General features: G+C 33.3%; 1 protein-coding gene across 1 annotated transcript; it reads right to left on the bottom strand.

Moving 5' to 3' along the window:
- Positions 1-6,278: 6,278 nt before the first annotated feature.
- LOC148301306 (uncharacterized) lies at positions 6,279-8,067 on the bottom strand (the record flags this gene model as incomplete). The annotated part of the gene is made up of 2 exons (XM_088273459.1): positions 6,891-8,067; positions 6,279-6,647 (listed from the first exon to the last, which is right to left on the bottom strand). Coding segments are annotated over exons 1-2 (1,546 nt in total), but the record flags the coding sequence as incomplete, so codon positions are not given.
- Positions 8,068-16,881: the final 8,814 nt, after the last annotated feature.

Raw genomic sequence — 16,881 nt, 5'->3', positions numbered from 1 at the left:
TGAGCTACGAATGGAATCGCCCAAAAACAGTATGAAACCACGCGCGCATTCTAAAAGGAATTACTATGGAATAAAAGAATATTGAGAAGAACGAAGTGATAGATCTAGCTGCTGCTCTTTTACATAACTTTTTTATCGAAATATGTATTTAGTAGAAAGCATATTTTTGTAATGAATTATTTGAAGATGAATAAAAAATAGTAATAAATGGTTGAAAAAGATTTTGGTTTAAAACGTTTTGGTATAAAAACTTAAACTCAATTTACGAGAAAGTATAAAATACGTGTGTACATGAACGTTATGCCACAATCCGTAAATGCTGTAGGCCTAATTACCTATACTCTTGGATAATTTACAGATAATTCTTAACTATACCGGTTTGTTTTTACTACTTTGCATACTATACTATACACACATTTTTTTGAAGAATAAAATTTATCCATTTTAAATTTAAGTTTTACTCATTAACTTATATTTACTTATTACCACTATTTCTTAAAATCTACTGTGACACATGTATCGATGCATTACGCATCATTTTCAAACACCGTATGCAGAATGCATTGAAACACGTGTCACAGTAGATTTTAAGAAATAGTGGTACTTTCTAAGTAAAACTTAAATTAAAAATGGACAGATTTTATCAATAACTAACTGCCGAATCAATTAATGAAATAAAATATATGCATCGAATTCTATCATCTCCTCATAAATTCCCGACGGTTATTCTGACTCCTGACCTGACCACTTTCAAATATTTGAAATTCTTGATAGTGCTAAGTTTTCCCCAGTTTCCAATGCTTCTATTACCAACCAAATTCGCCTTATAAATTTGATTTACCGTTATTCTGTCATTCGATTCACATGCCCGCCCAAACCATCTCAAGACACCTTTCTTAATTTTATCGGAAATGCGCACCCAACGGTGCATAGGGCACTACATCGTATTGACGCAGTATAATCTTGATCTACAACATTTTGAGTGTGTCCAAATACTTGTTCACAAAATCTGGATTATCTCCAATTACAGGAGTTATTTTCATATTATTTTTTGACGTCTCATCAAAGATGAAGAAGAATATGGAAGTCTGGGCATTTACGGGGCTTACGACCGTCATAGGCTGGTTTAAGTGATCACTTTACATACGTGTAACATTCACCAATTCTACCCATTATTGACAACCACACTACTCAAATTCTTGGAAGTTCTATATATTTAAACCAATTTAGAAACCTTGTTCATGAATCACTAGAACTTCACTAGAGACATCTATTGGTGAGATGTAAAGAACATACATCTCACCAATAGATGTCTCTAGTGAAGTTCTAGTGATTCATGAACAAGGTTTCTAAATTGGTTCATATATATAGAACTTCCAAGAATTTGAGTAGTGTGGTTGTCAATAATGGGTAGAATTGGTGAATGTTACACTTGTGTAAAGTGATCACTTAAACCAGCCTATGACGGTCGTAAGCCCCGTAAATGCCCAGACTTCCATTTTCTTCTTCATATTTGATGAGATGTCAAAAAATAATAAAATCTTGATCGTTACTTACATGGAGGTAAGGTGATCACTCATGAGCTGCAGGAACCAGTCCAGGGTAATATAAACAAATATAAGAGTGTGAAATCACTAATATTTTCATTTCTCCCTGGGAATCGAACCCGGGACCTCCAGCATGGTAGCTTAACACGGTAACCATAACACCACGGAGGCAGACCATATATTAATCGCATATTTATCTGAGAGATCGTATTTCGACTGCATTCGAAATGCAATAAATATGACAAGCTTAACTTTAATCTCAAATGGAAAGTGTTTTATAACTTGTTTTGTCATCTTAGCCAAAAAATGGTGTTAACGTGTTATTGTCATCCAATTAGCAAAGGTCACGATAGCATAATTGTAATAATAACAATATCAAATAAGATGTAAAGCTGCGTTGTCACGGAGCCGTAATAAATTCATATCACATATATCACATTAATATTGATGACTGTAACAATCCACGCGAATATGATTCATGTTACACAAATTTATTGGTATCAATTCCATACTTAAATAGTTAACACGAATTACTTGAATAAATTTGAAATGTGACTCACAATGCTATGTAGAGCCCAGTTGGAATAATGATCTCTGAAAATCTGTCAAAAATATTAAATAAGGTGGTGGTAACGATGAAATTAGATAGATGACATTATATAACTATATATATGTGTATGTATTTATTGACTTGGCGTTTAATTTGTAGAACTCCATTTTAATTTATGTATTTATTTTAAATCAAACACAGATTTTTTGAGTCTACTAAGTTGTATTTTATTAACAAAAAACACATAAAAATTTATACTGTGACAATTGTTTCGCCTTGTTAGGGCATTATCAAACGAATGTGAAGATCAAATGGACTACGGTCCTTAAGGACCAATACATAAATACATAAATATATGTGTATGTCCCGAAATTCTGAAATTCTGTGAAACCTTATCAAGATTATAAATTAAAACATTCGTAGGAAAACATTTATAATAATTATTATTAATTATTATTACCTATTATATATTTATATAAAATGTATATAAAAAACCTAATTTGGTTGAAATGTCAATAAAGTATATATTACTGTACCTTTATTGTTACTCAAGCATTGTTATTTTAGGTTGAAATGTAACTAACTAACTAACTAACTAACCATCACGCCGCTTCCCCGCAGGGGTAGGCAGAGAGAATCGAACGCCAAACCACTCGGTCTTTGCAAACATTCTTTGCCTGTTCTACATTCATGCATCTCCTCATACATACCCGACGATTATTACAACTCCTGACCCGGCCGCTTTCAAGTATTTAACAAACCTGATTGTGCCAAGTTTTCCTCGGTCGTCCTCTGCTTCTTTTTTCAACTACATTCGCCTCATAAATTTGTTTAAAGGTTGAAATGTAAAAAGCTGCAAATAATGAATATTTAAAATAAAAAAAAAACAAAACAAAAACAATTAAAAAAATACTGACATTAAATAAAAATAACAATTCTAACCATAATTAAAAAAAAAACAATAAAAATAAATGTTGAAATGTGGCAATGAAAATTTTCCAATCAATTTCATTTAAAAGCGTCAAGTGTCAACTGGTGAGCTCAGTAGCGAGTGTTTTTGCCTAGAATTTTCACTCATGAACTATATGAAATTATAGTAACTTTAAACATAAAGAGTAAATCCACTCACAAGTAGGCATAGGCTATGAAACTTATAAAGTTGAAGCCTGTGTAGGGACATGATAAACAGTGTTGCATAAGCCGTAGGTAGATTTCAGAGTCACTTGGACGTTTGGTTATTCAAAAAAAAATGGTGAGCTTAGTTCTGTTGTTTATCTTATGTGACACAAACAAGTCAAAACACGCGAGCATTGCTCGGGTTAGCGCGATTTGATACATGCGCATATTGCCCGCTCAAAACACAAAATGATTAATGAAAACACAAAACGGAGTTGACTTTTAACCCCAAGTTGTTAGTTAAATTTATGTATTAGAAGCTAATGACGGAAAATAATGCTAATAATTGTAATTTATAATAATTATTATGTCTTTACGAGAGCGCCGGCGTACATTGTTCGATGCAAATAATATGGCTTTGTACAATGACGACCAGCGCCAGATCGAGCGCCGCGGGCCAAACGTTACATTGAAAACGTTTGGTAGATACGTGATATTATTTTTACGTGGAAGCAAATGCCTCGGCGTGGCGTGCCATAGGAGAAGAGGACTGCAAAGGTCAGGTGAATGTTATGCATTACTTCGGATGCTCCGGCGAGCACCTCCATAGGGCAGACGATCCGCATCAGGCCTTTGCAACCCTTGAAATTATCAAAAATCAATATTCACAATATTTTGAATGTGTCCAAATCATTGTTCACCAATCTGGGCTTTTCCACACAGAAATTATTGTATATTGAAATCATAACATTGGTGAACAAGAATATGGATGTCTGGACCCTAAAAAGGCTTACGAACTGTTGTAGGCTAAAGGGATCACTTTGTGATTTTACACTATAATATTTATTAAGTACATATTACCCTAGACTGATCCCTAACTAAGCGCATCAGTGATCACTTTGCCTTCATAAATAATTAACGATCAAGAAAATACTGCGTCAAAACAAAACAGCGCCCTATGCACCATTGCGTGCGGACAAGGGTTGGATGAAGAAAAAGAAGTTATATACATGCAACATTCACCATTCTACCCATGTTGACAACCACACTACTCAAATTTTTGAAAACTCCTAAATATATCATTGATCTCATGACACAGTACATATGAGTTCACAACAGTCATCTTTATTGGATTAAGAAAGCTTTTATGTAGCAGACTCTTGTGTTTGGATGATCACTTAATACCCGCATAATAATGTATCAGAAAAGGATACATTTTGACAAAACACATATGGTACGATTATTATTAAATAAATGTATCTACATTGAAATATTATAATCAAATTAAAAACTTGTGTAATACCACCTAATGTTTATAATAAATACGTTTTATTTCATTACACGCGACTAGTTTCGAATACTACAGATGTTTTTATCTATAGGCGAATAGTTAAATATTTCAACCCAAAAAGTTAATACCGAATCAATTAATAATATACGTTGAAATACACTATTAACACGTCAATACAACAGACCTACTTAATACCGAAAAATCTAGATAATAATAACATGTAATTATTTTCCGTTTTTAAGTGCCAAGTCGGCGTACATTGTACATCCCATCCACATTAACAATGATGTCATATTTATTCACTATTAGTTAAAATTAGACGCCTACGGATGAGCGACATAATATTGAGATATAATTGATTATTATGAACACCGTTCTCGTTATGTGGAGTTATTGAAGGTAACGGAGAGGCGGGTTGTAATTGCAAAGCACATTACTAAAATTTTAATATGTTTTAACAACAGAAAAAAACGTATCGATCCCAAACGTGACGAGTGAAGAAGGATGTTAGAATGACCTTCAAGGTTGATTATGTTTCAAACTAATGACGAAATGATCAGAAAACATCAAAAATAATATTATTAAATGTAAATTGAAAAATATAACACTTGTATAAGACCACTTTTTGATTTTATTAATGTTTCAATTCAATTTCAATTTCAATTCAATTTATTCAATAATTAATATATACATTACAAACAAACATTTAAGGCGTATATATTAAAAAAACAAATTAAAAATTACACAAGAAGACTCTTGTTAAATGTGTAGAAGAATCTCGCTTCGGAAAACTCCTTCGGACACATGGAACAGATCAATATCCAATGTGATATTGTTCAACATAGCGGTAGCTCTTCCTACAGGCATAACCATCGGCAGGTTGGTCCTGTGTATAGGAATCTGAAACAATCTATGCCGACGCTGTCTTAGGTAACTATCGGGAACATACAGACCAATGCTCTGGATAATTTCAGGATTATCGATCATACCGCGCAACAATCGATAAAAATGCGTAATCAAATACGCATTCCTTCTAGTCTCTAAACTATTGTAGCCAAGCATACCCTGGAGAAACTGGGTCGGGTAGAGCCAAGGATAATAGCCGTACTCTCTCATGTAGAGATACCTCAAAAACTTCTTTTGGACTTTCTCTACCATAAGAGAGTACTTAAGCTCGTGTGGCCCCCAGATCATCGAGCCACTCTCGAGTCTACTTCGCACCAAGGAGTTATAAAGAGTTCTCAGCACGCGGGTATTTTCGAAAACCCTGGCAGTACGCAGAACAAATCCTAGCATTTTCAATGCATTACTACTGACTGCCTCTATATGATCGTGAAATGTCAGGGTGCTCACAAATCTAACGCCCAGATCCCTAACATTCGATGCTCGCATCAGATTTTGGTCGTTCATTTTGTAGCGATAAAATAATGTTTTTTGGGCCCTAGTGAAAGACGTGATCGAACACTTGGAAACATTAAACATTAATTTGTTTCGTCTTCCCCATTCACATATATTTGATATATCTGCTTGGAGAAGACGAAAATCGTCAAAAGTTGTCACCTTTAAGAAAAGCTTTAGGTCATCCGCAAATAACAAAAACCGTGAGTTTAAAATTACATTCTTGATATTATTAATGAAAATAGAAAACAATAATGGACCCAGGTTAAACCTTGCGGGACACCCGAGAAAGTATTGAAGGACTCTGACGCAAATAGACCGTAGGAGACGTATTGGTTTCTGTTTTGAAGGTAGCTCGCCATTAATTTTAGCATACCATCCGAGAAACCGATCTCATACAGCCTCTTCAATAAGACATCATGGTTGACTGTATCAAAGGCCTTGGCGAAGTCATTATATGAACAGTCGACCTGATGTCCCGCGTCTAGAGCTTCTGTGACGTAATTCGTAAAAACCATCAGATTTGTTTCAACCGATCGGCCTTTCCTGAATCCATGTTGTTCATCAATTATAAACGGCTCTACTCGGGAAGCGACGATTTTACTTATTATGATTTCAAATACCTTAGCTGGTGCAGAAAGAACAGCTACAGGTCTATAATTTTCTACGGATGACTTAGAGCCACTCTTATGTATAGGAGTAACCTTTGACATCTTCCATGTTTCCGGGAAGACCCCTGTATTCACTGAAAGATTATACAAAAAACAAAGTGGTCTTTTAATCAAATCCACACAGCCTTTTAGGAAGAAAGTTGGAATGAAATCTGGACCAAGAGAATTAGTGTTACTTAATTTTTTTATAGTGTCGGCCACATCTTTCTCATTGATATTACAAACATCAATAAACTGCGCACCGGTCGGCGAACATTTCTTGGCAATGCTAATATCAAGAAGCGGAGGTTCATTACTATATACAGTCTTAAAATGACCTGCAAACGCCTCGGCAATGTCTGCACCCCGTACTATTTTTTCACCCCACGTCATGGAGTTAATATTCCCACCATCCGCCTTTTGAGACTTTATGTAGTCCCAAAAAGTATTTGGATCCTGAAGAATACCATTTTCCATGCTGGTAATGAACTCCCGGTATGCTAATCGAATGCTACGTCTCACGACAGATCTGTAACGTCCAAACATCTCATAATCACTGTGGCAGCCAGAAGCTTTCCATTTCTTATGATAGAAATGCTTAGTCTGTATGTCTCTAATAATATCCCTAGAAAACCACTTCGGATATCGCCTTCCACCAGCAGCCTGAGATCTTCTAGGGAAGCAGGAATCAAATACACATTCAACAGTATAATAAAAATATTGTACCGCCTCGTTTACATCCGATTTGTTATACAGATCTCCCCAATCAATACCGTCCATGAGGTAATATAGCTGGCCGAAGTCGCCTTTGTGGAAGTTCCAGCCCCTCCGACGAACCGTACCCTCCCCGGGAACTCTGGATCGATTGGGGCGATCTGCAATCGGATTGTAACAAAATTCAAGTGCGGGGTGGTAATTATCTTCTCTCGTAAGAGGTGATAATGATCGAAGTACATCAATCGCCCTTCTACTAAACACTAAATCCAAAGTTCTACTTTTAAAGTTCAAAATATTATTATACTGTGTGAGACCCAACATCGAGCACAGAAAAGTGAGGTCATCTTCTACACTTGTAATATTTCTTGCCGACTGTAGGTTAAAATCACCCAATATAATAATATTTCTACCTTGAAGTAGCTCTAAACTGGACAGTACCTTGTCGAAGAACAATCGATATACTTCAGTCTCACTCGCCGGAGGAAAATATAATACGCAGATGAACGTAATATCGAGATCGCATGTAAGTTTTACCCAAAGATCTTCATTGGACGTTTCCAAAATAGAAAAACGCTCGACTTGCAAGTTTTCTCTATTTCTCACAGCCAATAAACACCCTCCACCCTGCCTGTGGCCACCGCGGTCTCGTCTTACTATTGTAAAGTTACTATCAAAAAGTTCGGAATCAAAAACGCCAGCGTTTAACCAGGTCTCGGTTAGTGCTATGACATCAAGGTCACTGGCCGAAACACTGTTGTAGAATTCTACGCATTTTGTCTTCAATCCTCGAACATTCATATAGTAAAAATTCAATTTAACATCTTTCGCATTATCGCGAACTAGTCACTTTACTGAGGGAAGGCGCGGCGCATCTCGCGGTTTTGTCTCCCACTCTTTAATAAAAGATTTACGCGGCCAATTGTCGCTATGCAAAATTTTTGAAATATTTTTTTTATCTAACCCGACTTTAAATGACGAGTAGTCACCCCGCGATGTGTTAATGTTAACAACTTGTTTTGAGAGTTGGAGATGATTCAAGAGATGTTCTCATAGACAGGTGAAAATACATACTATTTTGTATATTAACAGCATTATACATTTATGGTATGGTAATAAAAGTTGTATTACACAAAGTAAACAATTGATGATAAGGAGAGTGTTCTTAAATACATACTGTTTTACAAACTTGTAGTTCTCGAAATTAGTCGAATTTACAATACATTAATAAACTATTAAAAGTGGTATTTTACAACTGTTTTATTTTTAAAAATAAATCATCATGGTATTACACAAGGTAAATGCCAAATTAAATAATATTAAATAAAAAAACTTTTTTTAATATTAATAATAATAATAAATTATATATATTTTTTTAAATAAGCTATATTTTAAATGCATTTAATAACAAATAATACCATCACACGGAATGATTTTCGTCGATTACTACAAAATGTTATAATATTATTTTCTTATCTTAATTAATAGTATTTTCAGCATCAATATACCAAAATATTACCATGAAAGCATTATTTAGTTGTTAACATCTGATCTAGATAGATAAAATGGGTGTGACCACTCTTGCAGATCCAATATCAGCCATCTTGACACTGAAAACCGCGGATTAAATTAATAGCAAGTAACTGAAAAAGTACAAAAACTCCTTTAGAATCAGAAAACTTTAAGTACTAACTGCTACAAGCTTTTTGATGAAGTTCCAAAAATACTAGAATTAATTTGAAAAGTGAAGATAATAAAGGTTGATCTAGATTATTAGAGGCATCGAGCTGTTGTAGCGGCTTTTGTAACAAGGTATTTTTGACGTTATTTAGAAATAAATTACATGGTGGTGTTGATATTCTCTTTTTACTTTCAAGTATGGTTTCCCGTGAGGTTCGGAAGATTTTGTACCAGGGGCGTGGGCGGGCGTTCCGTATCACGATACAATAATATCGCACAATAGACGACCTTGTGTGCTTGTATCGGCAAACAACATAGGCCGATAGGAAAATGGACTCTATTGTGTTTCGATTATAGCCGATAAAGCGGCCGATCGTTATCGATACGATTGTCAATGTGCGATACACTTTAATACCATTTATATGTTTGTGAAATCGGATGAAACTCGGTGACCTTTCGAAGAATATCTTGACCCTAACGTTCCTTAGAATATTGTAATATACGTGAGCATTGTCCAAATGTACTGAGCAAATGCATAGATAAAAAATAGAAAAAAGGCAGAGCGTAAAAATTAAGCAATCGTTGCCTAATATTGTGAAAGCAGGAACCTTTATAACCAGCAAATAAAATGTTCACATAACCAGCAAAAAAAAAAAACAAAAATTAAAACTGATATAACAAAAATAAATGTAATGATTCAGTTATAATTGAATGCAATATGGATGTTCAATAATAATTAGTAAAGGTGTGTTGAGATGGTTTGGGCATGTGAATCGAATGAGTGAAGCAAGAACAGAAAAAAATAAAATGGCAATAGAAGCCGAGGTAGACCGAGGAAAACTTGTCATGATCAAGAATTTCAAATACTTAAAAGTAGTTTGGCCAGGTAAGGAGTTAGAGTAATCGGCGGGTAAGTATGAGGAGATATATGCATGAATGTGGAAGAGGCGAATATTGTTAATAACGATAGATTGGTGGGTATTCTATGCATTCTGCCTACCTCTAAGGGGAAGTGGCGTGATTATAAGTTAGTCAATAATGGGTAGAATGGTGAACGTTACTTAAGTGTATGATAGTGTGATCACTTAAGCCACCCCAATGCCAGGTCGTAAGCCCTGGATTGCTCAGATTTCTATTTTCTTTTGAATAAAAACGATAGATGCTTTGTTTTAGCAGAAACACCTTTAATATTATACGATTTATATTTATTGTTTCGGCATTAACTTTGTGGTAAGACATGTTACACAGATTAAGGAAACACTTGTTTTTATACCACTTGAGTTAATTAATGACAACTCGTTTAGCTTCCGAAACTAGTAGTCATTTATAAACTCAAGTGGTATAAAAACAAGTGTTTTCTTCATCACTGTACGATTTCTGTTCGTGTTTTCGTTTCTGGTAAAAATCTTGTCATTTTTCGTTTGTCGACTTAGCATCGATAATCTCAATACATCTTAGATAGTAAGAACAAAGAGAGGGAACTAAATAAATGAAGCTAATAAAAAGTATGACTGTGCTCTATTAGAGTGTGTAAATGATTTATATCGCTTATAATAAATCATTAATCTTCCTATTTGAATATGGCTTTGGGTTGTGGGTGAAGAATACCTTTGCAATAGTTGTTGCTCAAACTCCTAACCGCATAACACCAGGAATACATTCTTGATTCCTACGCTTCGTACTTGCCGCCAATCTCATCTTCCGAAACTTAATTGTTCTTCGTTCAATGCCATACTTAGTGGGATAAATTACCGGTTGCACAAGTGATGTGTTTATTTCGAACCATTAAGATTTTTTTGCAATTCAGAACTCAAATTAGTGGATCATTCTTCGAACAAGACTACGAATGACAGTTCTTGTGCAATCTCACACGAATAAGGATTTGGCGCTTAGCAACCGTCAATCATTATTATTTATTCAATGGGATACATGATCCTACAGATTTATTTAAATCTAACACGTAATAAAATCGCCCATCAATTTATAAATATCGATATCTGACTAATCGCTACTTATATGTATAATCTTACACCCGTTAGTCGATCAAAACGAAATTAACATGATAATGTAACATAATTTCTCAGGACTTGGGACTCTTAAACTAAAAAGCATTGTAAAAAAATAGTCTTACTTGGCTGTGTATTCCTTATTCATACATTTCTGGAGAATGATATTTGAATAGCAGCAATTGTCTAAATTTTAATATTTGTATTTGGCATTATTACTTTCCCATAAATAGTAATGAATATCAAGGCTTTTTTGTAAAAGAAAAAAAATATGTCTTGAAGTGCTTTAAAATTTATAAATATATCATTAAAATGGTACAGATCAGAGTAGTCATGTCAATATATTAAAATGGCAGTTTTCAATTCATCTAATTGATTTAAAGTTGAACGAATTATTTGTACCTTTTTACGCTTGGTCCGCAATTACCAACAGTTACTTACTTTATCAAACCTCAAATATACATTTTGAAATATGTATTAAGATTTGTTTCAAAATGAATATGACTAAAAATGAAATAAGAGAAAATATGTGTACCAAAACAATTGTTTTTTCTCATTCATTCAGAAAATTTTGACGTCAAAAAGCAAGTACGCAATCTACATATTGCTTCGTCGTATATAAAAAAATACAATTCTGCTTTTACCTTATTTTAAGTAAACGGATCAGCAAAGATATGGAATACTCTTAAAAACGCCTAACAAACTAAAATTTGCACTTTCCTCATTCTTTGAAATGATTTGATCTGGAAACATAATACTTCAAATATCATGAGTATAAATCCAAGGCTGCGTACGTCAAATCTGTAGCTGTTTTGAAATCTGACAAGTCTAATATACTTAAGAAGATCTTTGTTTCACTTCCTACGTTCATCTGCCGTGAGGTATGAAAAATGTTCATACATTTATGTAATTTGTCAACATCACATGGAAGACCTACAGCGGAGCCATCTAGGTACAATACACACAGAAACAAACTTGCAAAATATTGTATTATTTAAATTAAATTGTTATTGATTGCCAAAATATCCTTTTACCTACATAAGATTTATTCTATAGCTGTAAAATTCATTTTCTAAAAATACAAAACAATTTAGTTTTAATATTTTTTAAATATATCAATTCTTCTACGTTTACCATATAAAGTTATTCATAAATTATTAACACTGACTTCGGCGTAATTATTTCCTTCTCTTTCTTTATACTCCTATTTAGATTTCCGTATTCCTTTACTAGTCAGCACATCTCATTTCTATTACAATACAATAACGCTCAAATACAAAGTATCAATAAGAATTCATGGGTCTGATTAAGTAATTTATTATAATACGAGTATACAATACAGAGGTTAAGCCTAAAAGGCATCGTTAAAACAACCTTTTCAGGGGAGAAGCGCTCAGTGGTCATATAACAAATAAAGATCATGTATCTAGAATTACCTTTCGATACTTTGTATTGTAAAATTATCATCAGAGACTCGCTTTATAATTATCATGTTGGTAATATCAAACATAACGATTCATATGAGCAAACCTTTTAAGGAGCAAAATATTTTTGAAAATTAAGGGTCATTACGTTGTTTTGGCACATTTCAATAAGGAATCTTGATAGCTTGATGAAAACTGTATTAATGGAACGTGTCGAGGGTATATTTAATATCTTCTAAAGTTATTTATCGATTGCTTTGAAATTTTGACAAAACGCGCGTATATTTTTTACATAAATCAGTGATGTGTGTCATTGGTTGTAGCAGGTAAAAACAGTTTTTTTTTATCATAATAACAACGCCATCTTTTGAACGTATCAGCAACTCGTGCAACACTCGCTCATGGCCAAGAGTGGTTTATTAACAACCGCTGTCATTTAGCATTTTCAGTGCTTTCGATTGCATTGTTGTTTACAGATTTTTAATCATTTTTAATCACAAAAACTGTGAAATGAAAATGTCAGAAATGTGCGTTTCACTTCATTTTCATTTAACCAGACTGAGTTGGTCATGATTAAAGAAAACACTTGTTTTTTACCACTTGAGTTTTATTATAGACTACATGTTTCAGAAGTTAAACTTCCATCATTCAGGTCTGTATAATAACTGACATTATTAACTGTTATTATACAGACCTGAATGATGGAAGTTTAACTTCTGAAACATGTAGTCTATAATAAAACTCAAGTGGTAAAAAACAAGTGTTTTTTTTAATCATTGTAACATGTCTTACCACAAAGTTAATGCCGAAACAATAAATAAAATATGAGTTGGTCATAGCTAGTGCGAAATAAATAAAGCACTCTCCTTATAGCAATCTCCTTAAATTAAAGTGGTATTACACAAATTGAACGATGAATGATAAGGAGGGTATTATATTACCATACCAAAAAGTTAACAGTGCTTTTAATATACAAAATACGAATGAAAATGATTAAATTTATGTATGCATGTGTCTTGCTGGGAGATTCCGAGAAAATATTTCTGTTTCGCACTAATATAATGAATTTGCAAACATTCCTTATAATAACACTCTATAATAACATATATGACATGTTAATAATATATTTTTTTTAAATTAAACACTTCTATAACCACTTAATGAGTTTTATTTCATTACACACGACTAGTTTATTTTCAACACTAGTCATGTGTAATGAAATAAACTCATTAAGTGCTTATACAAGTATTTAATCATAAAAAAGAAGTATTTGCCTAAATTCGAAATTTGTGTTATCATATCTCCCGTTATCTCTACTCTAGTCCGAACGCCTATCTCGACCTTATAATGACTTCTCTCCAACATGGCGTAGGGCTTCGTCATCATCATTAAATACCAAGATTACCAGAATCTCTGTTACTCCGATGACCTTCCGCGATCATTGCCTTCTCATGCTGCCAATTCAGTAATTGATGGTGATTTTACTATGAGTGGTCGCGATTCACCGATGATCACCCCGGAGCCTAATTAAATTCGCATAACCGAGATATTTACTACGCGTTATGGTAATTTGTATTTTAATACTTAATATACCTTCATTGCTTGAAGCATGAAACTAGTATGAAATAAACGACAGTCAATCTAAATCCCGTGTGACCTGCGAATGACCTTACCTTTATTACAAATTATTTGTTTATTTATTTATTCACGGTGTACCCTTTTTTTACAAATCGAGAAAATATTATTAAAAATGTTTATTACAAAAACAGCATAATTTAATTGATTTGCTATGCATTTCTACATTTTATACTAGTAACGCCGTACCTCTCTAAAAAAGAAACTAAGCTCCTGTGCTTGGTGAGGGACTTACACTCAATGTATTGTTTACACTTATGAATATTATAATAGATTTTTTCACTGCATTATTTTTTTGTTGTTTATTTTTGTATGTATGAAAGGCATTTAATTTATTTCTAAGAATTTAAATATCTTCTAATTTTTTTAAATAAATATAGGAAGGTACCTAGAATAAAATTAAACATGTTATTCCACAAAGTTGATGCCGGATCAATAAATAATATTTAAACCATGTACATCAAAATATATACACGCATCAGCTTAACAGCTGTTTGTGTATTAAAAACAATTATAATAATAAGGTCATTCCCAAAAGTTCTATTGAAGTTCTGTTGGAATTGTTTTGGTGTTGCATTTTGTTATTGTGATTGTTGTTTATGTGCATAATTGGCAAGAGTTCGTAATTTTACTTGGTAAAGATCACACACAATTTATAAATATCATACGTGTTATTTTTTAATTGCAATTTCACTTAGTAAAAACCTCAAAAGTAGTATATTTAAACAATCAAACATTAATTAAAAACGAATAAATATTACCACAAAGTAACTGCAGAATCAATCAATGAAATGCTACTTACTCTTAACTTCGGAAGACGTCAAGCAACCGAAAGTCAATTAAATTTCATTCATTCATTCAAACCCTTATCCGCACCCCAATGGTGCATAGGGCACTGCATCATATAAATGCAGTGTAATCTTGATCGTTAACACACGAAGAAAAGGTGATCAGCCCTCCGCTTCCGGTACCAGACCAAGGTAATATTGAATAAATGTAAGCGTGAAAAATCACTTATATTTTTATTTGACCCCCACTGGGAATCGAACCCGGGACCTACAGTACGGTAGCCGAGTGTGCTGACCATTACGCTACGGAGGCGGACAAATACCCTATAAGTAATTTGTGAATCTGCAAAGGAATTGAGTAAAGTCATAGCTAAGTAAATTTATTGTTATTAAAAAGATCATATAAAAACACTGTTGTTTTAAACAGGTAGGTGTATTGAAGACACGTAAAAATATATACACATTTGATCCCCCCACCTACGTCAGACAGTTTTTGTTCGAGACTTTATGAATGAGTAACAAATAGCAAGTTAGATTGATCATTCGATATCGCATTTTCAAACCAAATATGAGGCGCCTTGGGCTATTACCTAACACAATGGTTACTTGAAACCCACAAGCAAATGCGTTTATTTGATAGCATCTATCTCGGCGGATGACAGATCTATTTTTTACCCCCGCCTTATTTCTCGCTGGATCTCTTACAGAATTATGTTCGAGATAGCCTTCTTTTAATCGGTGATACCACGGCACAAGAAATAAAATCAAATGTGTTCATTCTCGGAAGATGAAATCGATACAGACCTGTGACAAACTATCCGCATTTGTTTGAAGCTAAGTAATATGTAGTATACAGGGGCGTGCGTGATTGTTCTAAGAAGGGATGTTGATAAAAAAAAATAGATAATTCACTTGACAAGTGTAAATTGCAATTAAAAAAACTACACTTTAAAATGATAACAGCAATGTAAAGGTTTTTTATTTAAATATTAAATATTTTATTTACAACATTTTGAGTGTGTCCAAATACTTGTTCACAAAATCTGAATTATCTCCAATTAAAGGAGTCATTTCATATTATTTTTTGACATCTCATCAAAGATGAAGCAGAATATGGAAGTCTGGGCATTTACGGGGCTGACGACCGTCATCGGCTGGTTTAAGTGATCACTTTACACACGTGTAACATTCACCAATATTATATAGAACTCCCAAGAATTTGAGTAGTGTGGTTGTCAATAATGGGTAGAATTGGTGAATGTTACACGTGTGTAAAGTGATCACTTAAACCAGCCGATGACGGTCGTCAGCCCCGTAAATGCCCAGACTTCCATATTCTTCTTCATCTTTGATGAGATGTCAAAAAATAATATGAAATATTTTATTATTATTTATTCAAATTCTTCATTATTATTATCAGACATTGAATTGTTCACATTATAAATGACATATCTGTAGCACAGAGGTCTGAATTTGAGAAGAATTAATCGTTTTTTATATGAAGGGAGATGGAAGTCTAAGCTATTAAGCCAGCCAAAAGCCAGCTCGTAAGCCCTGGGATTCCCAGTTTTCCATCTTCTTTGATATAAAACAGATGTTTCATCTCATGTAGTGACACTATATATTAATATTTACTAATCAACTGAACGACCATAAACATAATCATTTTGTCGCTATTTGAAGTCGATTGGCATTTATTATTTATTCTTTAATATTAATTTTATAAATCAGTTTGTACGTGCCTTCAAATGTATAAATATTAATAATATATAAATTTTGAAACAAACCATTTCTTGAAATACTGTTTATTATATTGCAATATTATTTATATGATTCTCGAAATAAATAAACCATGATTTTTTTTATAAATTCTTTGTTTATTATTTTTATCAAATAAAAAAGCACATTTCACAAAAAAATTCCTACTACATTTGTTACAATTCATATAATTCATATTCAATGCATAAAAAGAAACGAGAAGGAAATATGTGCCTGTATAGTTATACATGGAAATTTTAAATACCCAATACTGCTCAAAAACCCAGATTATTAAAAGGATTACTTTTAAGACATGTATATATA

This window comes from Brachycentrus maculatus, unplaced genomic scaffold (genome assembly GCF_059751285.1).
Source record: "Brachycentrus maculatus isolate JH-2025_06_01 unplaced genomic scaffold, ASM5975128v1 h1tg000583l, whole genome shotgun sequence".
NCBI classification, from domain to species: domain Eukaryota; kingdom Metazoa; phylum Arthropoda; class Insecta; order Trichoptera; family Brachycentridae; genus Brachycentrus; species Brachycentrus maculatus.
This window is presented reverse-complemented; position numbering and strand designations above follow the sequence as displayed.